Genomic DNA, 18,413 nt, shown 5'->3' with positions numbered 1-18,413 from the left:
TCGGGATTCCCTCTGCAGGCGGCGCTGTGGGGGCTCAGGGGGGACAGGTTTTGGTACTCACAGTCGTAGAGTAGTCCGGGGGTCCTCCCTGAGGTGTTGGTTCTCCACCAGCCGAGTCGGGGTCGCCGGGTGCAGTGTTGCAAGTCTCACGCTTCTTGCGGGGAGATTGCAGGGTTCTTTAAAGCTGCTCCTTTGGATAAAGTTGCAGTCTTTTTGGAGCAGGTACGCTGTCCTCGGGAGTTTCTTGTCGTCGTTGAAGCAGGGCAGTCCTCAGAGGATTCAGAGGTCGCTGGTCCCTTTGGAAGGCGTCGCTGGAGCAGAGTTCTTTGGAAGGCAGGAGACAGGCCGGTGAGTTTCTGGAGCCAAGGCAGTTGTTGTCTTCTGGTCTTCCTCTGCAGGGGTTTTCAGCTGGGCAGTCCTTCTTGTTGTTGTTGCAGGAATCTAATTTTCTAGGGTTCAGGGTAGCCCTTAAATACTAAATTTAAGGGCGTGTTTAGGTCTGGGGGGTTAGTAGCCAATGGCTACTAGCCCTGAGGGTGGGTACACCCTCTTTGTGCCTCCTCCCAAGGGGAGGGGGTCACAATCCTAACCCTATTGGGGGAATCCTCCATCTGCAAGATGGAGGATTTCTAAAAGTTAGTCACCTCAGCTCAGGACACCTTAGGGGCTTTCCTGACTGGCCAGTGACGCCTCCTTGTTGCTTTCTTTGTTCCCGCCAGCCTTACCGCCAAAAGTGGGGGCCGTGGCCGGAGGGGGCGGGCAACTCCACTAAGCTGGAGTGCCCTGCTGGGCTGTGACAAAGGGGTGAGCCTTTGAGGCTCACCGCCAGGTGTCACAGCTCCTGCCTGGGGGAGGTGTTAGCATCTCCACCCAGTGCAGGCTTTGTTACTGGCCTCAGAGTGACAAAGGCACTCTCCCCATGGGGCCAGCAACATGTCTCTAGTGTGGCAGGCTGCTGGAACTAGTCAGCCTACACAGACAGTCGGTTAAGTTTCAGGGGGCACCTCTAAGGTGCCCTCTGGGGTGTATTTTGCAATAAAATGTACACTGGCATCAGTGTGCATTTATTGTGCTGAGAAGTTTGATACCAAACTTCCCAGTTTTCAGTGTAGCCATTATGGTGCTGTGGAGTTCGTGTTTGACAAACTCCCAGACCATATACTCTTATGGCTACCCTGCACTTACAATGTCTAAGGTTTTGTTTAGACACTGTAGGGGTACCATGCTCATGCACTGGTACCCTCACCTATGGTATAGTGCACCCTGCCTTAGGGCTGTAAGGCCTGCTAGAGGGGTGTCTTACCTATACTGCATAGGCAGTGAGAGGCTGGCATGGCACCCTGAGGGGAGTGCCATGTCGACTTACTTGTTTTGTCCTCACTAGCACACACAAGCTGGCAAGCAGTGTGTCTGTGCTGAGTGAGAGGTCTCCAGGGTGGCATAAGACATGCTGCAGCCCTTAGAGACCTTCCTTGGCATCAGGGCCCTTGGTACTAGAAGTACCAGTTACAAGGGACTTATCTGGATGCCAGGGTCTGCCAATTGTGGATACAAAAGTACAGGTTAGGGAAAGAACACTGGTGCTGGGGCCTGGTTAGCAGGCCTCAGCACACTTTCAATTGTAAACATAGCATCAGCAAAGGCAAAAAGTCAGGGGGCAACCATGCCCAGGAGGAATTTCCTTACACTGTGCATGTGAAGAGGTGGTTCCAGAGGTAGGTTTTGCTGATCCAGATGAGTGGAGAAATGTATAGGGTAGGGTTGTCTTCAGGCTCTCATCCTTTGACATCTTAATCTTAACTAACTCGGTTTATTATAGTCTAGCGTGAAAGACTGCTTTGTCCTTTGCAGCAGACATTGAAACATATTCATCTCCTACCATGGCTTATTTTTATGTAGAAAAAAGACTGGCCTCGCTGTTTTTATCAAGCTGCCTTTCATTTCTGACAGTGTTTTTCCTGCTAGTCTCACGGTTTGCCTGTAATTGACTATTGGCCTGGACAGCAAGAAAGTATAAAATGAAATCTGAGCCACCAGCTTCTCTGCGTTAAGCTCTATTAATTCTACCTCACTGTGTTCAAGGTGATGTCTGGGGAAAAATGTTCGTGAGGTACGTCCTGCTAAAGACTAGTTGAAATTATGGCGGATATTGTAAAGGTGAATGTGGTATGTAGCCTTCAGCTGACGTTCACAATAAATGTGTCAATTAAGGGCTTTAGGGAGAAAAAAGTGAATCTATGCCTAATTACTGAACCCAAGGAGGACACATTTGAAAAATATCATCAAAGGGTTTCACACACATCTTTCAAACCTGTTGTGTAGTTTTGTTACCAGGTAGTGCTAGGCAGTCCAAATCATAGATTGGTCTCCGCAGTGGCTTTTCTTAACCCTCTTCTTAGTTTCTTTTCATTTAATGTTGTACCAGTTCTACCTTCAATTAAGTGTCATACTTACCTAGGTGAGGTAAAACTTCATTTGACATTTCAATCCAAGAAATATTTAATAAATTCTGGAAAATAGATACAATATTAATATCATCCAGGAAAGAGGACTTTGTATTGCCTGTGTTCCTGTATTTTGGTTGACCTGGCCTGCGATACAAAACCCAGCATTCTCTGGCAGCTAACAATCTGCAAATCACTAGAAGCCATGTGGCTGACTGCTGAAAGGTTGGTCTTGCTCCCATTGCAATACTTGCATTATTTAAAATAGTGTACATTGTAACGATAAGTCACATGAGCTTTGAACTGATTCACCGAATAGCAAAAATGCTTTGCGACGTAAATTGTATAAAGTACATTAGAGGTACATTCAACTACATGTTCTTGCATTTGTTCCTCATAGAAAATGACAGCAAAATTCTTTTGCTTTATTATAAAACCCAAAGTATTTTAAATGCCATAAGAGTGTTGATTAATCTGGTAATATACAATGGCAAAGAGTGTTGTAGCAAACATTAAAGAATCCTCAACAACTGAATGTAAGCAATGTTTACTTTCCATATGTTTCCCAGTCAAGTCTATTCCTGCTTGGGGATTATACTAGGACTGCAATCCCTAAACAGAAATCCACTCACCAGACTGCTAGGGCTGGTGGGTTTTGGTGTAGATTGCACAGTCAGAAAAATGATGATCTGGAATGCTGCCCAAGCATTTGCCAGCAGCTGAGATCAGTGCAAGTATTCCTTACACAACTTTTTTTTTTTTTTTTTAAATAGTAGCCCCTCCAAAATGGGCGCAAGAGACCCTGTGCTCATGTTTACCCCTTTTTGCCCCCCTACTGCTCGGGGAGCCACAAAGGCCACTAGCACCAGAGTTAATTTAAAAAGAATAGGGTAGAACAGGCTGCACAGGCATCTTGCTATTCCCAATAGTTTCTCGGCCCTGCCCCAAGATTTGAGGGGTGTCCCCACAGCCTGCCCCAGTAATAAAAATAAAATACCGGGGGGATTAGAGCTCTAGAAACCAGCAAATTATTTATTTTCCTCACTTTTCTGAGAAAATGTTCTGGAATCTGAGGTGAGCCATAGTATTCTACCACCCAGCGTTCCCAAATTTCTCTGATGAATAATGGTACAGCACTTGTTTGGCTAGGACTTTGGAACAGACCAAACCAGGGACCACGCGAAGGCCACATTGACTTAATATGGTAACTGTTTTTATCCATTCCTGTATCTGGTACTAGGCGCAGTGGTGCAAATGCGGTACCATTTTTATCAGAACAAATTTGGGGATGCTGGGTTGTAGGTATTCTATGGGTCCTGGCCGAATGCGGTACCTATCCTTACTAATGGATGTGGAAAAGTTATGATTTTAGCCAAAGTTTGAGGTATGCAGTTAAATCTGGGTAAGAAAACATAGGGATCCACGATGGCAATGCTACCCTAAGGTCTAGTTTTCAGAAACATCTGGGCCTTTGTTGGTTTCCTTTGGTGCTGCTGAGCCCATGCCCATATACCACTGCTACCAACATCACCAAAATAGGCAGACTTTGATGGTGAAAATTTGATGTCTCTATATGGCATTTTGAGGTTTTTCTTGTCAGATGCTAGGCCCAGCTCTCAAAAAGGTGCCCTCTTTTTATTATGAAAAGTGAGTGAACATTGACTTAGACCGTTCTGCTTTAGGGTGGTCTTTCCTTAAACATTTTGTCTTACTCTTCCATATTTTTCTGATCCAGATTTTGTTATCCTTAGGACTCTGTGCACTTTACCACTGCTAAACAGTGCAAGAATGAGTTCACTCACTCATTAAAACATAATATTGGCTTGTTACAATTGGTATAATGAATTTATTATAAGTCCCTTGTAAAGTGGCACTACACATACCCCCAGGGTCTGTAAATTAAATGCTACTAGTGGGCCTGCAGCTTTGTTAGACCATCCACTTAAAAAGCCTTGCAAATCTACCTGTCTCGGGCCTACCATTTTTTTAAGAAGCCAGGGTTGAGCCTGGCAAAAATGTTGCCAGGTCAAAACGTCAGTTTAAAACTCTGTGTGTAGTTTTAAACTGTTGTTTTGACCTGGCAACATTTTTGCTAGGCTCAAACTTGACTTTTTAAAACATATAGCACCCCCAGGGTAGGCCCTAAACAGTGCATGGGGCAGGGTCAATGTATTTGAAAAGTAGGACATGTAATTTTTCATATCGCCTGGTAGTGAAAAACTTACATTCATTGTTCACAATTTCAAGGCCTTCCTCTCCCATAGAAAACCATTGGAGGTACCTTATTACATTTAATAAGGACAACTTCCAAATGGTAAAAGGTAAACAGTTAATATTTGGCATCTTTGGAAATGTAATAAAAATTCCCCTTTTACGGTGAAGTCAGATTTGTGATTACAGTGTTGAAAATGCCACTTGAAAAAAGTTAACATTTTCCTGCCTCAGCTATTCAGTGTTTGCAGTCTGACTTTGGGTCATATGACTGGGAGTAGTTGGCATTTGGTATTTGTGTATTCCGCATGGACAGCCACACACAAGAGAACTAAAGTGTGCCTGGGAGGGCCATCACAGGCAGGAAGAGAGGGCAGATATATGCACAACCAGACTTACCAGTGTTTCCTGCCTTCACACAAAGGATTGCATTAACACTTAAATTTGAGCATTTTAGGGGGATCCTCTAGAAGTTTCTCCCATGTCAAAGAAGGCACCAGGTATAAATATTGAACCCTTTGCCAGGAAGTTTGACTGCTGTGCTGTGGAAAGGACTGCCACTCTGGTGGATTACAGTCCTGCTGAACTGCTACCCTCATATCTTGGTGAAAAGGAATGGACTTGCAACCTGAACCCAGGACCACCAGAGTGACTTCATGGACTAGACTCTTGTAACCAGGATCCTGGACACGGCAACTGTGAGTTATACCCTGCCAAGTGGTGCAACCCCACTTATGGACCCTTGGAAGTGGGCCTTAAGGTCCTCTGCCAGTCTATCTATGAATCCAGCAGAACTGACGCATCTCCTCTGCTGCATGTCGCAACCAACACATCGCCTCTGCTGTGGGGATTCTTCCAGTGTGCTAACTCAGCATCAACTTCGAAGCCTCATCAGAACCACGGCTGCGCAATGCATCCCAGACACAGACCCTTAGATGGCAAGTCTCTTAGCAACTTCATCCTCCAATTGATTGTACGGGTAACCTCAAATGAGTTGCACAACTCACCACAATTCTTAAACTGAGAATCTTGAGCTCATTGATAGCAAAGTTGCGTTTCCCTTGTTAATTTCCATGGGAACTTTAGACATGACAACAGCCCAAACTGCTGGACGGAATTGTACCAAATTTGGCAGAAAGTTAGCTTTTGGTATGAAAATTGTGTTTTTTGCTTATTTGGGGTACGTCCATTCTGTAGTTTTGGAGATATTAAAGGGAAAATAAATGTAGATATCTTCAAGCCCTGGCGGACTCACAATTATTTCATGAATGCACGTGCGAAAAGAAGTGCTGTAATTGGCTGACTGCAGCCTGACTAGAAAGTTGCGGCTGCCATTCTATTTCACACGACACTGTCCCTGGAGTGAAAATCTTAATTGAAAGTGGCAGAAACGGCCAGGGTGAAGATACTCTGACCCTAGGGTTGTGATTTATATGTGTGTTTAGTGGCAGATTAGGGGTTTAAAATAATTTTGCCTCACCATGCGTGAAAGTCGCAAATTTCAAGCATTATTTGCAAAATATTCACAAATATGATTTTTTTTTTAAAGAAAAACACTCATTCATACACTAATTTATTCACTCACATGCATTTAGACGCCCACTCCCACTCAGACGCACCCACTCACAGATCTACTGAAATAGACACGCCCTGAGGTCTACCTGTGCTGCGCATGGCCTTTGGCTGTGCATGGTGCAGAGTTTAGTGGTGATACAGGCTTGGCTGCCAGGCATGAATGCAGGCCTGCCCTTGTGACCAACCCCTGCAGTTGGGGTTGGAATAACGTATAGTAATTAAAATGGCTTTGGATTTAAAAAAATAAAACCATAGAAATTCACTTTCATTATACGTTATAGTTAGATTCTGAATTTACTCTTACAAAATCATAGAAACTCAGCAGTTATTGAGTTCTTTCAAATAACTCTAACTCGCGCCTTCACCATACACAGCTAATTACTCATATTATATCACTGATCTTGTGTGGCATCTTTGATATCCTCATTGCAACATTTGCAATTAAATTATTGAGAAGAAATCTGTGCTTGGTGAGAGCTCGTTACCTTAGGGAGCGGGTTATAGTTACTTGAATTTAGGGGGTGGGGTGATTATACAAAGAAAAGCACTTTTCTACACGCAACACATTATAGATAAATGTGTGCTATCTCTATTTTATCCTATTGTATGTTTTTTACATTATCTTTGATTTCAACTAATTAGTTTTTGTGTAAGCCCCGGGCAATCTAACCAAATGGCCCATTTCGGAATTTGAATTTTTGTTTAGTTTTCAGAAGTCTGTATTTTCACAGGTTCATCGTTCACCCATGTGTTTCAAACCTATTTCCACCACAATTGTTGGAAGAAATGTTACAAAATGTTATGTGCATAATGCACAGGACCTTAAAAAAAACTCTGGCACTGTGCAGGTGTTGTGTTATGGGTCCATGTTAAATAAAGAAGCACAAAAGTACTTCTGTTTAAGGGAGCAAAATACTTCACTGTAGAGGTTGACATTGGAGGACCACGTTAGAAATAACTGGTGGATTTCTAATATTGAGGATTCTTTTTAAAAGGTAAAATATTGTAATTTAAAAAAATATATTTTTTCCAATTAACCTTGTTTAGATATTTGTGATGAACCATATTTTAATATGTCTTAATGTTTGTCTTATCAGGGTGACTTGGGAGCTATTGATGAGAAATTTGATGTAGCCATCTCTTCATCATGCGGTGCCTTGGATCACATTGTTGTCGATACTATTGACACAGCTCAAGAGTGTGTTAATTTTTTGAAGAGGCAGAATATTGGAGTAGCAACATTTATAGGCTTAGACAAGGTAAATATGCTTGAAGTACCTGCTATCCTGTACCTTTTATTAACACTTTGGCCTTTAACCATCAGGATTGAAATACTATATTGTATATTTAAATGTCTTTAGTTATTGCAACACTGAACACTGAATTGCTGAGTTACTGGTTAGCAGTTGAGTGGTTGTTTTCTTACAGCTTTCCATGATACCTCCTAAAATGGGGTAGCTTCATGTGAGCATTGATGTTCGTAAATATACTGTATCTCCACTTGCCTGTTTGTGGGATTCTGGGGAACTAGAATTTAAAAAATATTTTAAAATCTGTTTTTCTAAAGGCAGAGCTTTCTGTGTTTTAAACCCATTTACCACAAAAAATGTAGTTGCAGACAAGCCACCTTTGCTACTTCTTGCAGTATAAAAATGAATTAGGCATTTACTTGTATTATTGTAGTGATAGTTGAAACATTTTCCAAATCAGTAAGCTACTCTCTTGTGCATAAATGCAATATGTGAACTTTACTTTCTCGATCATAGAATCTTTATTGATGGCCAACTGAATAATTCCACACTGCATATGTGAACCACAGAGCAGTTTTCCATAAACATATTGCCTTGAATATAAACACAGGGTGTTAGTGCCCATATGATAAACACTCTTTATTGCCCTGTCAGTGGTGATTTTCCAGAGTATAGTCTGTATGATTATAAATAGCCCGTTTTAAGACTGCATTTCAGCATTGTGTTACAAAGGGGTTTAAAAGTGTAAAATGGTAACTAAAAAAAAAAAAGCTGACTGCTAGACATACATTAAAACCTGAGAAAAAGGAATCCAGTCACTTCAAAGTTTCAAGATCTTTCCCTGCACATTATCCACTGTACTAGCAGTTGCCTTAGTTCTTTTCTGGCTCTCCTGTGATAGAATCTTACAGCATTTGAGGCTTTACACTTCTGTTGCTTGACAGATTTGTCAGTCCCCCTTAAAAAAAAAATCATTTTCACTTGAGGTCTTCTAAACCCAGCAACTGAGTGAAGTGATATTTTTTTCTGCCTCTGGAATTCTTCCAAACTCAGGATGCAGCCTTTATTTGGTAAGTGTCCCTCTTGTGAAAGAAAAAAAAAGGTGGTTACAGATCAACATTAAGGTCTGTGTGCTAAGCCCTCTGTCTTCACCTTCAGTGAATGATTGCCCTCAAACATTTTTAGGTATAGGTCACAATGAAAGACTGGAAGGGTATAATACTTGGAGTGATTCTCCAGAATATGAGAGAGGAGTAAGAGTAAAACAAGAGCAGGGTTGAAGACGACTCATCTTGCACACTCTTGAATCAAGACTGCTTCTAAAAAAGCATTTGCAAATGAGGAATTCCAAGCACAGAAGACTGAATGGTAAACAACATTCACATCATGAATGAAGTCATTGTCAAAGCTGAAGACATTAAGCGCTTCGGTGTTGATCTGCTGGCTGTTACAAGTGGGTTGGGCACCTTCAACTACGCTGCTGCCATAGAGACGAAGGACATGAGTCGCCTAAGAGTGGAGTGTCTGTGACAGCATATCAATAAGTGTTGATAATATTGCCATCCATGGCTAAAAGAAAGCACCATTAAATGTCAGTCTCCATAGCCCTCAACGTTTGAGACACTAACGTACAAGCTCCCCTATCCCATCTTCTCCATTGATGTTGTGGATGCAGGATGGCGATGTCATCCTCTTTGTCACTATCTCTGGTGGTTTCGGGAGCCACATTAAGATCTTTAAATTCTGTGGTTCGCATCTCATTATAACCAGCTGTAAAGTTCTCTGTCTAGTTTCTCTCTCTCCGTTACTGAAGAAAAGGAAAACAAAGCTTTTCAAGACATTTTCAGTATTTTCCAGCTTCTGTCTCAGTGGATCCTTGTCCTCTACCATGAAGGCATTTCAAACTTACCATTCCATTTGAGTGTGTGCTGTAGCTTTCTATACCAAGAATGATGTCCCAGGACCACAGCATCTTAGGTGGAAGGACCTAAGATACCCATCTCCTTTCTCTACCTTAGTCTCCATCTCTCACCTCAGAAAAATGAAGGCAGAGATACCTGGCAATGTCTAAGTCGCTTTAGTTTGACAGGTGATTCACATGCTTCCTATACAATCATCAGTCACATCTTCTCCTGTATCATCCATAGACTATATTCCTACCTTTCATGAGTGTAGGAAAGTAGTGTCCACCTCAGAGGATTAAACTACCACCTGCTATGTCACACAAATCAAATAACCATGTGCCCAATACCTGTTGGTATGACACAAAGCAGCCCTGCTTCAATCAAAGGTAATGTATTTAGGCAGTTCATACATACTTGAAAAAGTCACATGAAACACTATACAACCCCACAAACACTTAACATAAAAAAAGGACGTGTATGAATAATATAAGGCTCAAAACTACAAAAATCCAAAAAGGAGGCTAAATATATTAATTGTATAATATTTAATATTATAAGTGCCAATATCACCAAAAAGCACAACAAACCAAGTTGTTTTTTCAGAGTTGCTTGGAGCCTTGAGCTGGATAAAGCTGAAAATTGGACACATGGAACTGCTGGAGGGATCTTTCTTCCAGATCCACCTGAAGGTCAAAGTTTCCAAACTTTTTTTCGGTGCCCAGACAACCACAGGAGTACTCCTGTTAAAGCTCTCAGGACCTCAATAAGATGGTACTTAGAGACTTTCAGAGTATCAGGCAGAAGGCATCAGCAGAGTCCAGTCCAAGTCCAGTTGCCACTGGTCACCTGAGCACCTTAGGGAAAGCCCGGTTGTAGCTTCTGTTCCTGTAGCGGCATAGGTCAGCCTACTGACAGTTGGAGTTGACCTCTTTATGCTAGGTACAAGGACTAATTGCTTCAGCCCTTCAGGGCTTCTTTCAGGTTAGACAGCAGACCCAGTCCTCTTCTGTTGTTCAGTGTGTCAGAAATAGTTCTGAGGAAGGCTGGGAAAAGACCAGCTTTTGAAGGTTCACTACCCGGTGGGTAGGGACACTGAGTAATGGAGTAAAGGTTCTCAAGCCCAGCACTTCCTACTTTTTCATTACTTCCTGTTTGCCCTACTGCAGACAATCCCAAAGTACCACTCTGTTGGAATATGTGTGCTGGTTGCTGAAGCCCTCACACTTTTTGCCTAGTTTTTGATGCAACATTGACTGAAGTGCAGTGGGTTCCTGCTAACCAGGCCCCTAGTGCCAGTGTTCCTTCCCAAACACAAGACTACTGGTAACTTGATCCCCAGGTGACCCGGCCTGTAGTACATCTGTAAGTCCCTAGTAAGTTGTACCTCTTGTACCTAAGGCATGGGTACTAAAGAGGGTCTTTTAAGAGCCGCAGCACATAATTTCACTTTCAGAGACCCTGCAGCAAACTTATACAGACTGCGTGACAAGGTAGTCAAAAAGTGAAAACGCAACATGGCACATGTTTGTGTGCCATGTCCCCTAACACTGCCTGTAATATTTGTAAGTCACCCGTACATCAGGCCTTACAGCTCTGTGGCAGGGTGCATTATATTATAAAAGAGGACATCGCTGCATGAGCAGATATGCCCCTACTATGTCTTTGTCGATTCTTAGACATAGTAAGTAAACAGGGAAGCCATTTTAAGTACTTGTGCTGCACACTGATCAATACGAGTTCCCCAGCTATATGATGGCTTCACTGAAACTAGGGATTTCTGATGGCTACATCTACCTGTGGATGCCTCACCTTTTGAATACTCCCAATACACTAGCATTCAGCGGAAATCTTTTCTTTCTAGCTCTTCAAGAGGATGTGTCAGTAGAACGGCTCCACACTCTACTCAGTCTGACGTCATTGAAGCTATAAGCCCTCGCCTGTGTGCTGACGGCTGTTCCCTTTTTTCCGCAACTTCAACGCTAATGTTTTTTTTTTTCGAGGCAGCTTCTTAGTTGAAGTTTCCGTTGTGTTAGTGTCACCGCTGAAGAAGTTGGGTTTTTAGCCGTGTAGAGTGTGTGGAGGCCATATATCGGTTTATGACCTGCACAAAGATTGTCTTTGGTGTCTCAGTTCCAACCACGATGTTAAGGGATGTTCTTCATGCCAGAGAATGAATCCGAGGGCTTTGAAGGAAAGAGAAGCTAAACTGTTCCTGTCGAAAGCTTAAAAAAAAAAAAGAGAGAGAGAGAAGCGTGGTCCTTGAAGATCGACACATCAAGAGTAGTCGTCGTTGCATCAATCATCTAAGTCCCATAAAAAGCTTCATGGCTTACGGTGTCGGTGTTTTCAAGATATTTCCTTATTCTCAAGAAAGATGGTCATTTGAGGCCCATTCTGGACCTGAGGATTTCCAATTGGATTCTCAAACAGGAAAAATTTGAAATAATGACCCAGGCGCTTCTTTCGCAGGACACGGAAGACTGGATGGTTTCTATCAACCTGCAGGATGTCTATTTTCACTTCCCCATTCTGAAGTCGCAAAGGAATTATTTCTGTTTCATGAGGGGGGTCGCAGCACTACCAATTTGCGGTCTTTCCTTTTGGTCTTACTTCCGCACCTTGAGTCTTCACAGAGGTGATTGCAGTGGATGCACTGCATCTCAGAAGGAAGGGAATTTTGGTATTTCCTTACCTGGACAATTGGCTGATCAAAGCCAAGCCCCCAGAGTTTGCGTTTCACCATCTGGAGATGACAACCCAGTTGTTGTCCAACCTGGGCTTTTTGTTGAATGTGCCCAAATCTCACATGGAGTCCTCTTTCGGCCTCCTGTTCAGAGGAGCAGTGCTGGACACAACATAAGATCATGCCTTTCCTCCTCCTCAGAAAATTCAGGACATACAGGCTATGATTTCATTGTTTCAGGATGGAGAGGTGGTTCCAGTCTTAAAGGTCCTATGCCTGCTTGGTCTGTTAGCTTTCTGTAGTCTGCGTGTCACTCATGCACTTTGGCGCATGGGGGCTCTCCAGTGGTGCCTTTCCAAGCAGTGGTTTCAACACAAAGGAGATCTCAAGCAGTCTACAAAGACACTGCAGCGGATCTTCGATGGTGGAGTATGGACGGCAACCTATCTCAAGGGAGTGGCCGGTTTGCCTTCCTCCTCTGGTGACCACCATCATAACAGATGCTTCCACTCTACGGTGGGGAGCATATATGGAGATCAAAGGTCTTTAGTCTTCAATAGAATAGATGTTTCACATCAATCTGGAGTTAGACGATATGTCTGGCTCTAAAGGCCTTCCTCTTGTCTATTCGCGGTCAGTCAGTACAAGTCTTGACAGAAAACACTACTGCGATGGGGTACATCAACAAACAGGGCGAACTAGGGGGCCGTACCTTCCCTGCAGGGAGGGTGTGCGACTCTGGCCCTGGGCTCAGGACCATCAGATTTGCAAAGTAGCTAACCATTTGGCCGAAATTCTTAACATACGTGCAGACAGTCTCAGCTGGCACTTATCAGCCGATCACTAGTGACACCTCCATCTAGAGGTGGTTCTTCCCGTCTTCAAGCTGTGGGGGACCCCTCAGATAGACCAGTTTGCCACTCGCAAGAACTTGCACTGCCCTTCGTTCTGCAGCCTCCAGTATCCGATGCAGGGATCGTTGGGGGATGCGTTTCAGCTGTGCTGGAACAACTGGCTGCTTTACGCTTTTCCTCTCGTACCCTTGATTCCTCTGGTTCTGAAGAAGATTCACCAAGACCAGGCACAAATCATACTAATAGTCCTGGATTTGCTAAGAAGGGTGTGGTACACTGAACTTCAACTCTCACTGTACCCTCCGCTCCGTCTACCTCTCAGGATAGACTTCCTCTAGCAGTCGCAGGGACAGGTTCTGCACCCCCCCCACCTCTAGAGCCTGCACCTATATGCCTGGAGATTGCATGGGGCATAATCAAAATAACGGGGACTAGGAGGTTAACTGGTCCAGTGTACGTCCTCCCTTATCATACTATGTCTATCAAAAAGGTACACTGTTCCAAAATGTGACACCAACTGCAACCTCTAGGGCAGTGGTTCCCAACCTTTTGACTTCTGTGGACCCCCATTTTATCAATACTTGAGCTCGGGACCCCCACTGAATCATTATTGGAACACGGGGACCCCCAAGGAGACATTACTGATAGCTGGGACCTAATATTATAAAAACTTTTAAGCAGCCGCGGACCCCCTGAGGAGGCTTCGCGGACCCCCAGGGGTCCCCGGCCCACAGGTTGGGAACCACTGCTCTAGGGTGTTCAAGTATGGCTCCTTCAGAAGCAAGGGCCCTCAGGTCTCATCATTGGGCTTGCTTCACGTCAGACTGGCGCTGCAATGTCTGACGGGACCCTAATTGGGGCCACTAAGCCAAACTTCTGTGCAAAACAGGATGAAAAAGAAAGTGGAGAGAAGAAAGTGTTTAAAATTTGGCTCAACTCTCCCTAAAGAAATCCTTTAATTAGTATCAGAGAGCATTGGTCAAGGCTAAAAACAAAAAGGCGAGCTAGGGGAATTGATGATCCTTTACTCTTAACAAAGGGTGGTTAAGAAGACTATTTCTTATACCACTCTGAAAGTCAACATGTTTTGCGCCTTAACAGGTCTTCACAGATCTAAATGCGCTTCTTCAGGACTGAATGAAGTCTTCTCCAACCAAAAAACAGAAACCATGTTCAATAGTCACAGACATCTCATAGTGAGACTATTCAGTTACTCAGTAGGCTCCTCCAAATGAACCATACCTGTAGTCAAAAAACACACAAAAGAAGTATTTTTTTTTTGTGTGATACTTAATAATATGAACATTTTCTGTCCCGCTTTGTTCAGGGAAATATATACAATTAGTGTAACATCATAAAAAATTGGAACAACGTGGTCATCATAGCAGTCTCAAAGGAAGATAATCATTTGAAAAAAATGCCTACCACCCAATTGTAGGCACCATCTTTTTCAGGTATGGACACAATGGTAATTTGTCATAGTTTCTAAAAGAACATGTAAAAGAGAAGCAAATATTTATCCACATAATACAGTTCACTCAGTTCACTCCTAATTCTAAAACCAGTTACACACTAGGAGTGAAAAAATCTATCACAGTCCGACAGTATCCATTGTTATGGTCGTCTGAAGCGTAAAAGTATGATTTTCGTATTAGATTGAAAATGCGCATAACGGTGTACAAAAAAAAGCCAAGGTTGCAAGAGACAGACCACGATTGTCTCCCCCACGTGTTGTATGGAATAAGGTGGAAAACAAATGATATAAATCACATGGGGGATAGCGCGTGCAAAATGTTGAGAGAAATGCCTGTATACGAGGGGCAAAACAACCTCAAAAAGGCACCTTCTTGTTAATAAACTAAGGCAGAAGGTTCTGACTGTCCTTCACAAGATCAATAAAGATGGCAATGTAGTGCCGTAGGGTGCTGACCTCAACGAACGTCTCTTACACAAATAAATCCAAAAAGCTGCATACCCGGTGGGTCGCGGTTGAGAAAATGGCAAAGAAAGTAGCAGGACGTGTTACAGCAGAGGATCCTATTTCCGATCTCTCCGAATGCTGCTGAACCTCCGCGAGAGAGGGACGCGGTAACCAAGGGAAAAAAAGGACGCTAGCGCACTCTGCGTCCAATCAGAACATAAAGGGGAGGATATTGGTGATATGCATTGGTATCGAACACAAAAATAAAGGAAGGATTAGTCACTACTAAGTATTCCTATGCTCATTGCAGAGGGGGCTAAACTCACAATTTACTGTGTCAATTATAGTAGCAGTGCTACCGGAAAAAACAAAGAAAAAGGAAAGTGACAAAATCAAGGGACTCCAGAATATAGTTCAAAATAAATGAACCATTTCTAAAGTGAGTGCATTAGAGACAGGACTCGGAGCACGCAAACTCCTGTGACTGAATGAAAAAAATTGGAAGAAAGCTTGGAAATTTAACTGCTGAACCTGTGAAGTTTCTAAAAGGAGTTGCTGAGACAAAAGAAGAATGTGACTTTAAAGACGTTGAAAAATACCTTGTGGGTGTGTGAAAAACGAGTTCTGACTGTCTCACATTTGACGACCTTTGGTACATTGAGTTCAAGAGATCAGTCCTGCTATGTGACCTTACACCAATGTCATATTCTGAGCGTGGATACATTAAAAGAGTGTTCTACTTGATCAGAAGATGTGTAAATGTTTTGGATCATGCATATGTAAAGAAAGATCTGTGTCAACTTCGTTGTGAAGATATTGATGCGGTGCTAAAACCTATGACATGTCTAAAGCCTCTTCCCGGAGAACTTACAGGTACATGCACTTGCAAAAGCTGTGCTACAAAAAAATGTCCTGGTCGATATACTCTTCTCAAATGCTGAACATTCTGCAAATGTACCACGAGCGATTTCCGAAACAAAGTGGTCTAGGAAAATGTGTTAAAACAGGAGTGATCAACATTTTATTTTTATATGCAGATCATAAACCGTGCTTGTTGTATGCTTAAAAGGATTAAAAACCATTATTAATTTCATTTCTATTTCTCTTCGTCCTCTAATATAGCTGCCATTAATGAAGATATCAGAAGCGTTGCTCTGTGGTGTTATTTACTGACCCTTATAAGACTACGTGTCCCCCAAAACCTATGTTTTGACACCAAAATGAAGTATATAGTCTTCATGGTTCCTGAAATATTACATCATCACTGCAACACATCTGCCAAAATGTCGTCCATAAAAACTCTTTATGCATGACTTATGCATTCAGGCTGGTGCGAGGTTGGATCAGGAAACAATTCAAAACCTATTCAATTAATATGTCCCATTACACCTAAGAGTATGCTTTGGTTACATGTTTTATTATACCTTCCTTGCTGGCCAACAGCCACTTTCCATAACTTAGGGTGGCTTGCTACTCTAATCATGTGTTCATGGCTAACAGTGAAGATCCTATAGAAGAAAATGTTACTTAATTGTAGTCCCATTTTTTCACCCTAGAAGTTGTTAATGAAGTCCAAAATGACTTGTCCACTTCTCCAGCTGGCTAGGGTTGAGCACTGGAAGCTACTTATAACATATTTTCATGAAAAGCTAACTGACTGAGTCAACTGTCTGTATAGTGCATCATTTGTAGGGATAACCCCTGGAATTTTACAGTAACAGGATGCCTTTTTCTCAATTTTCAATGCAGACCTATCAGGATGCATTGTTTGCTTCCAGTTATTCACTTTCAACCTGTTTTGTTATGCAGAGCGGATATGAACGTTGTACAAGCCAGACTATGCTCAGGAAAAAAAAAACACAATGACCTTTCATAGGTCCCTTATGGGCTCATTAGATCAACATATGAACTCTGGCACACAGTTTATACTCAAATACATTATATCTGTGGCAATGTGCTGCTGGGTAGACTCATGCTCTTCCTAATTATTAAGGCTTTTGACATCAGTGAAGATTCCTCCAATACAGAACTAGGACTACAAGTAACCTTTTCTTTCTGTTCCTTAGAACAATGACCTGTAAAGGCTTGGCTGTATCTTAGTTTTACTTTTTTGTCAAAAACGTTTCTGTGTTTTTCTTTGTGCCCTTCCAGATTTCTATATTTTGCTGTGAAGGTGAGGGGCATATGTAATTTGTACTTTTTACCTAAAAATAATCTTTTTTTTACTTGTGTACCCGTCACCCTGTCAGAAGTCTTTAAAAAATAAAATAAAAAAAAGAGTGAAAAAACGTAAGCGCTGTAGGACAGACACTTTTCTTCACATGAATGAGAGCACTTTCCTTATTTCAGGTCAAACTCCAGAGGTGCAGTGACATCTGCCACAGTCAAATTGCTTCTCAAAGAATTTCCAGAAGAAACCTCAGCTGACAAAATAGGCTCCTTTTTGTGTCTGTCCTGGCGAATACCTTGAGAGCACGTACACTATGGACAAATCAGTAGTCAATACCTAAAACTAAAAAAATCTGTCCCTGTTGTCAATTAGGTCTAAGGCCCATTCTTTAGAAAAATCAACCCCTTATCTGTAGTTGGTCAAAGCCAACGATCCTAGAAGGGAATTATTCTTTTTATCTTATTAGGGGCGGTGGGGTGGGTGGTGCTGTCTTTCAAGTGGTGCCAGGGTGTGTTACAGCTGTATCCTTCAGAAATGCTTCCTGCTTCTGGATGTGCTGCTAAAGATATGTAGTAGCTCAGTAGATGGTTTTGAAATAACTCGGCAAAACTTAGGAGACTCCCAACACCAGGGCTCGCTGTCTTGGCAGAGTGCTGCTCATTTGCGTTTTGTCCCAACTTCTTGCCCCAAGGTAGACTTTAAGACTTGAGGACAATAGCTGACTTGCTACAAGTAAAAACCTACATTATATTCTGATAATACTGAAATGAGAATACTGAAAAATTGGTTGTAATTCCAAAAGGTAACTCTCAAATGAATGTAAAATGAAGCCAGTATAATTAACCAACACTAAACAGACAATCTGCACCTTAAATTTAGGTCGAACAGTAACTCTAAATCTAACCTAGTGCTGACTAAACCTAATGAATGCCCTAAATTTAGCTGTAAACCTATTGTCCTTAAGACTATCACTGACTTTTTGTGTAACGTCAGGGCTAAATGTACTCCTCGTTGCAGCCTTTTGGCTAGCTCTCATTCTCCCCAGCAGTTTGTTTTCTAACCCTAGCCCTGTGCTTTACCCAAACAATTCTAACCTAAAGCCCTAGTGGTAACCTCTGCTTTAAATTTCAGTGAAATAAGTATTTGTCTCAGTGTTTTATCTATTATTGCATACAGTGTTGACAGTGTCTCCCTTTTCTTGGTCAGCTTTAGGAAGGGAAATAATAATTGTGGAATAGGACTGGACAAGTGATTAAAGTACTTTATAGATTCATTTAGCCCATTTCCATGTGTTTTATTTCATGGACAGTATTCTGGGATGACTCAAAGAATAATCTGTTTCATTTTTGTCTATGGTATTGTGGATTAGGATAACCTAACTAACTAGAATGAGAGAAGCTT

General features: G+C 42.3%; 1 protein-coding gene across 1 annotated transcript in view; it reads left to right on the top strand.

Moving 5' to 3' along the window:
• Positions 1–18,413, top strand: part of SMC4 (structural maintenance of chromosomes 4) — a 451,201-nt gene that overhangs the window by 143,907 nt on the left and 288,881 nt on the right. Inside the window, exon 13 of the mRNA XM_069213253.1 lies at positions 7,328–7,489. Coding sequence (XP_069069354.1) covers positions 7,328–7,489 — 162 coding nt within the window. The remainder of the gene's footprint in view (positions 1–7,327; positions 7,490–18,413) is intronic.

This window comes from Pleurodeles waltl, chromosome 11 (assembly GCF_031143425.1).
Source record: "Pleurodeles waltl isolate 20211129_DDA chromosome 11, aPleWal1.hap1.20221129, whole genome shotgun sequence".
Taxonomy (NCBI): Eukaryota; Metazoa; Chordata; class Amphibia; order Caudata; family Salamandridae; genus Pleurodeles; species Pleurodeles waltl.
Note: the sequence above shows the minus strand (reverse complement) of the source record. Positions and strands in the feature narration are given on the sequence as shown.